Genomic DNA, 12,065 nt, shown 5'->3' on the forward strand with positions numbered 1-12,065 from the left:
CCCTTTTTCCATTCAGAAAGATTTATTGGGTGAGCCTGCAGGCCATTCTTCATAGCTTGGGGTTGCCATATTTGGTCGCTTTGTACAGAAGCCATACACGTTTCCCTTGTCAAACTAGATCGGGAAGGCCTGAATATACAGTGTGTCCTAAGGTTCATTATGTTCTGGGTACGCATACAGCTCCTGGAAGAAATGTGTTACATGGAAATCAGAAATGACTGCTTGTTCTCAAGGAGTCTAAAATATAAGGAGTGATAAAATATAAACAGTGATCTCGACTGATCTTCTCCCAGGGCCTTGGAATTTCTGTCTCTCATTTATGGCCTTTCTTCCCCACTCCGTTTCCTCTCCTTGAAAAGCTATTAATTTCCCCCACCTCCCCATCACCCTAGACTCTGATCCCCATAAACAATCTATGCTTTTGTGTGCCCTCTTTTTTAAATACTTTCCAAGTGTTTACTGTCTCAGTGGTGGAATATACTAGAAAGAAAACTATGGAGGCTCCGTGAGCATGGCAGATGCTTCCAGTCCTGTCTTTGCCATTTACAAGCTCTGTGACTTTAGTGAGTTTCCTAACTTCAATCAGTGTTCATTTCCTTCCTTCCTTCTTCAAAGGAATTTTAGTCTCTACGGTCAGGCAGCTGCCTCTGATGAATGGCCCCGGCTAATGGGTGGCCTCGGGCTCTGTCTTTGTTCCATAACTCAGGAATGAAAAGAAAACTTGACCAAGCACAAACTCCCTGCTCAGCTGGGGTCTCACGGGGTCTGCCCTCTCCCGTCTGTGAATACTCCGTCCTTCCTCTTGTCTTTTGCATATCTTGGCCGGTTCTAGAAAGCTTGGTCCTTGCCCCTCACTGCCATTTGCCATCTTAGAGCTTCACTCACCTTTTCCCCAGCTGTGGGAAGTTGCTCCCAGAGGCCCTCTGTGCTTTGGTTTGCTTAGCGACCTCAGCTGAGTGGGAGTTGGTTGTGGCTCCGTGTCCTGAATCACTGGGCCACCATCAGACACTGGAGCAGAACTCTGCCATGGATCTTGGCACAGGAGTCCCCAGCTCAGACCACTGCAGGACTTTCCCTTTCTTTCCACATTGATTAACTCAGAACAACTCACAACATTCTATACAGTATAAAAGGAGGGAAGAGAAGCCAGGCAGGCGGGTGGGAGGGCCCGAGGCCCAGAGGCATATCTCCAATCGTGATGTTGGCCAAGGCTCTCTGCCCTTCTGGGTTCCCATTTCCACAGTTTTAACATGCAATGCCTGTCTTTGGGGAACCTTACAGGAGAGCTGTAAGGATCTAGGGAGATAACAGGAGAGAGCACACTCTATTGTGGGGGGGGGGTCTCTGCAAAGAGAAGACACCCAAATAAAAGGAAATGTTTGAGACCTGTTGCCATAGGTGACCCATCTATGTTCAAACAAACTTAAAAATCTTTGGGTTCTGCCATTGCTTAAAACATCGCGAAGAAGCATAAGCATAGAAAAGAAGTCACGACGACTCCTCCTTTCTGGGTTAAACAGAAACTATTTATACTTTGGAGCGCTCATCCTACAGCTGTGCTAGGGCCTCCATAGATGTAGTTCCAAGGAGCAGAGCCCCAGCCTTTTCAATCCAGTGCCAGAAGTTTGGAAAGAACACCCCTGGTGAGGGGCTTTCAGAGATCGCGGACAACTTTTAGAATAGGAAAGTCTTCCTGACATTACGCTAACCTCACCACCATCCCCATTCTGCTTCCCCTGTAGACGAGGAGCACCAGCACTAGCGTCCCTTGGGCTGGCTCCTCTCATCCTCGCTTCCTGTCTCCGTTCCCTGTAGTCTCACCAGCTTTGTGATTCTGAATGGAATTTAAGGTTGTAGCAAGACATGGAGTCAGAACATTCATAGTTAGTTGCAAGCCCTTATCTCAGGAAGGACGCGTATGTGTGTCTGTTCAGATGGTTGGGAAAATATATTTATTGGTTTGTAAGGGACGCTGTACAAAATACCACAAACTAGGTGGCTTAAAACAACAGAAATCTTGGGGCACCAGGGTGGTGCAGTCGGTTAAACATCTGCCTTCAGCTCAGGTCATGCTCTCTGGGTCCTGGGGTCAAGCCCCACATCGGGCTCCCTGCTCAGCGGGGAGTCTGCTTGTCCCTCTCCCTCTGCCCCTTCCCCCTTGTACTCTCTCTCTCTAAAATAAATAAATAAAATATTTAAAAATAAATAAATAAAATGACAGAAATTTACACTCTCATAGTCCTGGAAGCTGGAAGTCCAAGATCAGAAGGGCCGTGTTCTCTCTGACAGCTCTAGGAGAGGATCCTTCTTTGTCTCTTCTAGTTTCTGGTGTTTGCTGACAGTTCTTGGCATACTTGAGCTTGCGAATGCTTCATTCACGCCTGTCCCTTGGCTGTCGTCCCCCATGTGTCTTCACATTATCTTCCCTCTGTGTAGCTCTCTGTGTCCAAACGTCCCCTTCTTATAAGAACATCAGTCATGATGGATTAGGGACCACCCCAATGACCTCATTTTAACTTGATTCTTTCTGTAAAGACCCTATTTCCAAATAAGATCACATTCTGAGGTACTGGGAGTTAGGACTTCAAATATGAATTTGGGGAGACACAATTCAATCCATAAATATATATGTAATATATATTATAATTTATATTAAATAGATATAGAAGGAAGGAAGACAGTGACCAGGAGTGTTATATATTATATAATGAATATATTTGCATGTATAATATCCATATGCACATATATTTGCATATATTATATACATATATTTCAAGTCCTGGCCCTTGAGAAAAATTTCATAAGAGTTCTTTATTCTCTGTTAAGGGAATGATGGCTTGTCAGGGCAAAGGAGACCTCTTTTTGTTGTTAAAATATATTTTAATAGTATTATATATCACATATGTATATATTATCAGAGATAATAATATAATAGATCAGCATTTTATATTTTAACATTATCTATATTTACATATTTATTTTTACTTATTTATATGTTATCATATACAGATGATGAACACAAGTTCAACCCATTAGGTATATATATTTTTTGCAACGTGTTTGCAACTCGGACTCGTGACCCTGAGATCAAGACCTGAGCTGAGATCCAGAGTCGGACGCCTAACCGACTGAGCCCCCCAGGCGCCCCTGCAATGTGTTGTTTTAACTGAAGTGTAGCTGACTCACAATGTCACATAGTATGTATATATTTGAACCAAATGCTAATTGCGTGAAGAAGGTACTAAGCCAACTCTCTGCCCTGAGTCTTTTGGTATTGCAAGGATAAGGAGCTTTCACACCCAGGATCAAACCTTTGTCATATAAAAGGTACAGGGTAAGAGGAAGGGAGAGTGATCCCGGTGAAATATGATAGCCTATGTGAAGATGGGGTCAACTTCAAAGCATTTTGGGGAGCCCTCCAGCTGGGGGACGTTGAAACAAAACCTGGCGTTGGCCCAGATCTCTCTCTTGCCCTGGATCGGCAGAGCCGAGAGGCCAGCCCAGAGGGAGCCCAGAGGGAGCCCAGGGGCAGCTTGCGGTCGGGGAGCCTTCACCCCTTCTGCGTCCGATTCCCCGGGAGCCGCCGTGCGGTTTCCGCGTCCGTGCTGGGAGCGGGCAGTGGGCGCGCAGCTGTGCTCCCAGCGGGCACCCGATATGCGGCCCGGGGCTTGAGCTTCCTCCTCCTGGCCAAGGCAGTCCATCCACGGGCCCCCGTCGGCCCAGGGACCCCTGCAAGCCCCTGCCGGGCACCCCCTTGCTCGGCAGAGCCCGTGGGCCCGAGGCTTCCGGCTCTGACCACACCGTGGCTCTCGGTTGCCCGGACTTGGTCTGGCTGGGGCTTGAGAATTTCTTCTTTCCTCCCAGGGAAAGCCAGGTCAGAGGACAGTTGCATCTTGTCTTCTCTAGAGGTGGACCGAGTTTACTTGCCCGAGACCAGCGGAGTGGGGATAGCCTGTGAATCTGTGGCTGACCCCAGGCGGGCTGACACTGGTTTGGGTGCTCAACCGTAAGAAGGAGGACAGCGACCTGGGGGGAGGCGCTCAGAGAAGAAGTGCTGGCTCTAGCTGGTACGGCTGGTCAAGAGCTCATTGAGGGCAGGGAGTACCGTTGTGCTGAGCAGATGTAAAGCCCTTGGCATCAGTGAGTGGGGACCTTGACCCTTGACCCTTGACAGGGGCCCTGCCCTCTCTACCAAGAAATACTCTGTTGCTCCTCCGGCCCTTCAGCCGAGAGTTTGGGGGAAGCAGGGTGTAGGGGGTTGGCCGGTAACCAGATTCAGGCTCTCAGGGACCGGACGAGGAAGCGCAGGGGCAGGTGGCTGGTGGTCATTCACTGATTCCTTCTTTCTTTCATGCAATAAATATTTGCTGAGCACCAAGTAGCCACGTTCTGGGTGGGACATCCACCAGGAGGCTCTGGATTTGGGAAAGGAGCATATTGGTCAGGTCAGTTAAAAATCAGCCAAACAGCCTATAAAGTCAACCGTGCTTTGATTTGGACTTAAGCCACCTTTCCACTAGGGCCGTACATGTGCACCTCGCTTTAAGAAAACCTGTACCCAAACATCCCAGCTTTGAAAGGGAGAGAGGAATGCGCCTGGCCATTTCTGGAAGCCATCTAGAGCCCTCATTTATTGACACAGGTGTATCCAAGAGGGCGGTGAAGCCCTTGAAGGAGCATCTGATTCGATCCCTGCCTTCAGTCGGGAACATCGGGAAATCATCTCAGGCAAACAGGCCTTTATCTGGTCCGGGCAGACGCCCCAGAGACGGCTAGGGGGTTAAAAATGCAGCCGCGTTGCCATGGGGCTGGGCGTTCTGTGCAGACACAAACTCACCTTGTCTTTTAAAACGAGAGGGGACTCTGGGGCTTGGTGGCAAAGGGTTTAGTTTTCTGAAAAAAAATCAAACTCAAATAAATGATTACATTAAAACATACACTGAATTAGGAGCATGCCTTGGGGATTTTCCTTACATTTTAGGGAGATTATGAAATCCATCCCTCCGTTCAGCTTTAAAAATCACACTAACTCAGCTTCTCTGCATGACAGGGAAGGAGTTCCCGTGACCTGATACTTGCGACTTCCACTAAAATATGGCTTTCTGTATTTATTTGGAAATACTTATGTTCCGTCAGGGTATGGTTTACCCTTGTTGCGTAGCCTCGAGATGGTTTCACTTCACATCGGACCACGCACCTTTTAGTAACGAAAGTTGTGACCCAACGAAAACTTCTCTTACAAGGAGCTTGGGCTCTTACTTATTTCGCAACCTTTATTTGTGCATGAGATGAACCATGACATTTAAACTATGCTTGATAGCTTAACAGATTATAAGAACAAAACCAGATGGCCCAAACAAAAATAATGCTTTGATTGCTTTCAAATTCAATGTCAAAAATTAAAAACAGCTTTCAAAAAGCCTTGGCTTTTTTTTTCCAGAAGTGACTTTGGATTTTATATATATACATATATAATGTTATATATAATGTTATAGATAATATATATAAAATATATTTGTTATGTATAAAAATATATGTATATATGTATATACATATACATATATATGTATATATGTATATATTTATATATGTATAAATATATATTTTATATATTTTACTTATATAAATATTTTACATATATACATATCTTATACATATATATATATGTATCCCCCGAAAATCCAGAAATATATAAACCAAAAATTTAACAGTGGTTACTTTAAAGATTAAGAAGTGTTTTCTTCTGTTTCCTTTTCTGCATCCGTCCACTTTTCTGCAGGTACTCTTAGAATCAGAAAACCTTTTTTTAATGACTACCTTTTCATTTAATTTTAATGAAGACTTTTCTAGGGTTGAGGCAAGGTGTTTTCCTCTGTTGAGAAAGTGGACATTGTTAAGCATTAGCAGTTCATAATTCTTCTGCGCACGATGATGAATAACGTGTGGTTACTTTAACACTGTGCTTTGCGAGGCTGGCAAACTGAACCGGACCCAGATTCTCTCGAATTCACGTAAATTCCACCAAAAGCAGGTATTTAATTTTCGAACTCGCTTTAATGTGCCTTTGACATCATTAATATAATCACAATCCTCACTTTCTTTGAGAGCAGTGAACCAACGAATTCTTTAAAACTGGGCTTTATCAAAAGAACTTCCACTTTAAAAGCCTCCAGAACCTGGAGGAGGCTGGCAGGACACAGTCAGAAGGTGACGATTTGAATTTCTGAACTACAGAGTTCACAGAGTGTTAGGAGCCTTTTTTCTGTTTCTTGTTTTGTGAAAGAATCTTTGCTCCAGCTCAGATTCATTTTTCTTCGCATCAGCTGCAAGAGAGCGAACCAACTTTGCTGCAAATCAAAACCCTGACAGTTCTATTTCCCCGAGATAATTGCATACTGCTTTGGAGTTTCCTTTTCCCCTCTGTTTCCTTTTGTTTTGACAACAAGATACTGGGAAAACAATATACAATTGATAACTATGCTGTCATGAGTATACTGAATTTTAAAAATAAGTAACTGTCGACCCCAAAAGCTTCCAGGAGCCTATGGAGTGAGTTCTTTTTCCAAACCGTTCCAAAACCAGATGTGGAAATGTTTAGCTAATTCCCCTCCCCAATCCCCATGCAAAGGGTTCATATGTGTCTCTAATGACATCAGAGGAGATGGGAAGGCAAAAAAAAACAAAAACAAAAACAAAAACAAAAACCCCGTCTGCTCTCACCAAGCACAAACAGCACAAAACTAATTTGGTCTGCAGGTTTGTCTCTTTCAAAAAGGGTCTTTTCTTCCCGAGATTAGAAATGCTCTGTGTTTATGCCAATATCCAATCTCTTTCTTGTAAGACATGAAGAAATAGAGTTCATGTTCCCAAAGTGAAACATTTCATGATTTTTTTGAAATGTAGAAGATGAATGAATGAATGAATGAATGAGTGAATGAAAAAGATTTATTAAGAATTGGGCTTATTAGGGAGTTCTTGAAAAAAAAGAAAGGCAAGGAGGAAAACTCTGTCAAAAGAACTAATGGAAAATATATACGCATGGACCACATGGAGAGAAACAGAAAGCCACTGTGCTCTGTCGCTGCCGGGAAAGCAAACATTTTGCATCCAGGGGCCATTAGCAGCTTTGGGTCTGTGGGCCTCTATAGCTCAGCTCAGGAAGGCTTGGACCGACAGCAGAGCCCTGCTCGCTGCACGAGTGCACCGAAACTCATTGCTTCTGGAATGTCGCGGGCTAATTTGCAATCAAGTCAAAATGGGGCTATGGTGATGCAAACCCTGAGCCTTGCTTTCTAAATGCCCAACCTCCTCTTCTTCCTCCTCTTCCCCTTCCTCCTCCTCCTCAAGAAGCTGGACAGTGGTCCCAAGGTGAGCACTCCCTTCTCTGCATTTATTTCTTCCTTGTCCTCAGCTCCCCTTAGCGCTGAAGATTTCTGGAGACTTTAAATAGGATTCTGTCCACAGCTCCAGGGATGCTACGAATACCTTCCATTTGGCAGCCCCCCCCCCCACACACACACAAAACCTGCTCTTCTGGCGCCCCTTCCCATCGGTAGCCCTTCGGCCTTCTTCTTCCTCTTCCGCCACTGAGCAGAGCCTACCCTGTCCCTCGCCTGTCTGGTCCCATTCTGCCAGCACGCGTCAGCTAGAAGTTAGAAAAGCCAGCTGATGTGATGATTTCGCACTGTGTTGGGAATGGCTTGTCACCATCCACCCCCCCCACACACACACACACCCTCTACCCTGGTCCTGGGAATGTTGGGCAGCAGGAAAGTGGGGGGGGGGGGCTGCCCAGCGCTGATGACCTGTCCTCAGCAAAACAGAAGGACTCCCGAAGTGCGGCACCAAGCTGGGGTTAGCGAGCTCATTAGCAAGTGCATTCTGCTCTCCTCCTGGTCCCCCCACTCCTCCGTCTTGAACGTGGCTCCCCCGACTTCATTTTTAAGTTTTCTCTGAGCTCGAAAGTGTGCTGTCACACACAGAGGCATCTTCAGGGACTGCTTCCCCTTGTGTGGCCATCTGCTCCTGCCTGTGAAAAACCGGACAACAGAGAGACGGTCCTGAGTTTGGAGATTTGTGCTAAATGCACCCCCAAACTCAGTGGCATTACTAAACCCCTTTCTTCGCGACTGATTCAGTGCAGAGGGTGAGGTGGCCTCAAACTATTGCTTGCGGGATGGCTGTCTTGTTTCTCAGAGACTCCGGGCTTTTTATAACCCTGTTTGGATTATTCATGAGCGGGGGGAGGGGGAGAGGGAAGATGCTGGAGAAACGGAAGGCTGAACTCCCCCCGCAACCCCACCCCGGCACCGGAACCCAGCCTTAAACTTGGGGTCTCAGTTTAGGGTGGGGACAACCAAAATGGAAGAGAAGGATTGTTTCTTTGGCCTAGTCCAGGGACTCCTTCAAGGGGGAGGTTTTTGTTCAGGGCAAATAGGTCCTGGTTATGAGATGACGGTAAGGGCAGGGAGAAGGCGAGAGAGGGAGAGAAAGCCACTCCGAGAACCCGCTCAGGGCAGGGTGGGCTCCGTGAGACCCGGACAGAGTGGATGGCGCGCTGGCGATGGAGCGATGAGCTCAGCAAGCATCGGGCGTCATTCCAGAGCCAGCGGTTTGTTTACGTAACTGTTGAGTCATCCTCTAAGACCAACCGGCATCAGGGTTGACTTGCGGTTTGTTGTGGTTGTTGCTCTTTTATTTTGTGTGTTTTGTTTTTTTGGAGGGGCAAGGGGGTCCGTTTCTCTGTTTTGTTGCTGCTACTTCTGTTTCTGCCTGCGCAAGACAAAAAGGCAGTCCCAGGAGACACCAGAACAAACCAAGAGGGAAGGAAGGAGCCCGGCAGACCCCTTAGACTTCTCTCTACAGCCAGCGCCCCCGAGAGAGAATGAGGAGTCATTCGGGAGAGAGATACGGAGGCGCGGTCCGCACCCATGGCAGCAAGGGCCTGACTTAGAAACAAAGCCTTTCATGCAGGCCTTTGCGCTCTTCTAGGGGGCCCCTTATACCAGGGGGCCCCTTATACCATGGTTTCCATCAAAAAATGCAGCAAGTTCATCATTATCAAAGGAAGGGAAAGAGCCCCGTTTTTGCGACTGGGGAAGGGGGAAGATAGAAATGTCTGGGATGCCGTGCACATAGTAGGCGCTCAATAATAAGAGTCAAAGAATGGATTCGTGTAGGCACGGGTGACTTAACTCATCAGGGAACAAAAGTAAAACCCCACACTTACGCATATCCATTTCCTTCGAAAGTTTGGGCGCGTTTCTATTTGGTTTATGTCATTTTCACTTTTTAAAAATGAAAGTGGGGGCGCCTGGGTGGCTCAGTTGGTTAAGCGACTGCCTTCGGCTCAGCTCATGATCCTGGAGTCCTGGGATCGAGTCCCGCATCAGGCTCCCTGCTCAGCAGGGAGTCTGCTTCTCCTTCTGACCCTCCCCCCTCTCATTCTCTCTCTCTCTCTCATTCTCGCTCTCTCAAATAAATAAATAAATAAATCTTTAAAAAAAATAAAATAAAAATGAAAGTGGACTCGGACAATATTTGATGATATTCCTCTTCCCTCCTTCTTGTGCCGTTTGTCACCTCCTTCTGATACTGGGTTTTAGATGCATGTCCTTGCTTAGCCTGGCTCGTTTTTCTCCCCATTTTGCTCTCCCCGCCACTCTTTAGGAGGTGAAAGGCAGTAGGACTAGGAAGTGGCCGCAGAGCTTCCCACTGAAAAAGAAGAGACATTAAAAAAAAAAAAACTAGCGAAAACAAAAGAAAACTATAAAGCAAAGCATTAGGACTCAGTGAGGTGCAAACCGTGGCCACAAAGAAGATGTTAGGAGCTACCTCGCCAACCAGTGTGTGAGGTACAACCCCACGACTCGCTTTCTTCGATCTGGTGCTCTTGAATTGTTTTCATGTATAATATGAATGGGAAAATGTAAAATTAAAAAGCGGTATTTTTTGTTTCTGCAGTTTCACCATTTTACAAGGTGCCCTGATTGACGTATCGGGGAATCTCTGGGTCTTTTACGATGTTACTATGACAGTTTATGGAGTATCCATTTGCTTGGGGAGATTTCTTGGTCTCTTGGGGAGATTTCAATATGTGGTTGTCAGGAATAAACCGCATTTTCTTCTCCGGCTTTTACTTAATTATGTTTGTCGCTCACCAACACGAGGCAATAGGGAGGGGTGCAACCAGCTTGAATTAAACTGGATCTCCTGTCACCTTAGTTAATGTTTGGCATGAAAACAGTTTCATTTTCTTGGTTGGGGTTGCACACAAAGGGATGCCTTTGCTGACCAGGGTCGACTCTCATTTGGTATATGAAGGATATGCGTTTTATACGGAAACAGCACAGTAAAGCCACTTAGAGAAGACGCTGTGGTCATCTATCGCCACGCGAGTTCCAACAGAATTGAAGTTCTGTTCTCTCTCACAAGAATGTTTTCCTTTCCTCTGTTTTCTTTGTTTTCAGTTTTATCGAGGTATAATTGACAAATACAACTATAGGATCTTGAGGGATGCCTGGGTGGCTCAGTGGGTTAAGCGTCTGCCTTCGGCTCAGGTCATGATCTCAGGGTCCTGGGATCGAGTCCCGCATCGGGCTCCCTGCTCAGCGGGGAGCCTGCGTCTCCCTCTCCCTCTGCCCCTCCCCACTGCTTGTGCCCTCTCTCTGACAAATAAATAAATAAAATCTTTTAAAAAAAATTATAGGATATTGAAAGTGTACAACGTGATGGTTTGACATATGAATAGATCGTGAAAGAATTCGCCCAATCGAGTTAACACATCCAACGCCTCACCTTTGTTCAGAGGACATTTTAAGTCCTACTCTCTTAACCTTTTGGAAATACTTCATTTTTTTTTTTTAATGATTGTGTTTGAACTTAAAATAGGAAATAAGATGATGTGCCTTTTGTGTCTCTGTGTGTTCTAGAAATCCTCACCAGCCAGCTTCCTGTTTCCTGAGCGTCGTTGCCTGATCGGCCACAGGGATGAAAGTGTTCGAGTTGATAGGAGGGATGGTCATCCTCACCTCTGTGTTTTCGGCCTGTGCCGCACAAAGTCCAATGACTGTGCTGTGCTCCATAGACTGGTTCATGGTCACCGTGCACCCCTTCATGTTGAATAACGATGTATATGTGCACTTCCATGAGTTACACTTGGGCCTGGGCTGCCCTGCCAACCACGTTCAGCCACACGCCTACCAGTTCACCTACCGCGTTACAGAATGTGGCATCCGGGCCAAGGCTGTCTCTCTGGACATGGTCATGTACAGCACAGAGCTGCACTACGCTTCGAAGGTGACCTCTTCGAAGTACATGATCCCAGTGTCCTGCACTGCTCCCCAACAGTCCCCATGGCTTGCTCCGCCCTGCTCCGTGAGCGTAGCTGGTGGGACAGGCACCACCACCCAGCACGGTGGGGCAAGCTACGACGTGTTCACCTTGTCGCAGTCCAGCCAAAGGCCTGACTGCGACTGTCCGCCTTGTGTCTTCGGCGAAGAAGAGTGTATCCAGGCCCCCCGGCACCAAGGGGAGGCTCAGGAGGGCCTGCTGGTGCAGCCGTCTGCCTTTGTGGATATTTCTGAAGACTGGTCTCTTCGCTCGGATGATCTCATTGAGTCCATGTGATCCCCGGCTTTGGGGTCTCCTGTAGATGCTTTTTCTAACATAAGTATGTAATATTTTCTAATCTCAGACAAGTAAGTGTTTTTGGTAGCCCCTTTATGAGTGCCTTTGAGAGAGGGCAGCTCGTGGTATTTTCATGAATAAAGCTTTTCTATATTTTTATATCTTTTTTTAAAAATAAAATTTTGATGGCATAAAACTATCAGTTCAGCATTTTTATTTAATAAACACACACATATATATATATAACTTTTGCTGGGGGCCAAACACTGTTCTGAGGGCTTTATAAACATTAGTGCCTGGTCTCTTCTGTCTAGGATGATTGAGCTCCCCTTGAAGCGAAGGCCCCCAACTGAATCCCTCCCTCCATGTCCCCATTTCACTTACACTCTGTACCTCCCACCCTAGCACTGAGCCTCACGCCGCCTTCTTAGTCTGAT

General features: G+C 46.3%; 1 protein-coding gene across 1 annotated transcript; it reads left to right on the forward strand.

The window, feature by feature from the left end:
• Positions 1-10,897: 10,897 nt before the first annotated feature.
• On the forward strand, positions 10,898-11,815 carry PLAC1 (placenta enriched 1). Its single transcript, XM_006744873.3, has one exon. The coding sequence runs from the start codon at positions 10,990-10,992 to the stop codon at positions 11,626-11,628; it is 639 nt and encodes a 212-aa protein (XP_006744936.1). The 5' UTR covers positions 10,898-10,989; the 3' UTR covers positions 11,629-11,815.
• Positions 11,816-12,065: the final 250 nt, after the last annotated feature.

This window comes from Leptonychotes weddellii, chromosome X (assembly GCF_054177405.1).
Source record: "Leptonychotes weddellii isolate Sample4059 chromosome X, ASM5417740v2, whole genome shotgun sequence".
NCBI classification, from domain to species: Eukaryota; Metazoa; Chordata; class Mammalia; order Carnivora; family Phocidae; genus Leptonychotes; species Leptonychotes weddellii.

Excerpts from the sequence above, each read along its gene's own strand:
- PLAC1 (XM_006744873.3), top strand. The coding sequence starts at position 10,990 with ATGAAAGTGTTCGAGTTGATAGGAGGGATGGTCATCCTCACCTCTGTG.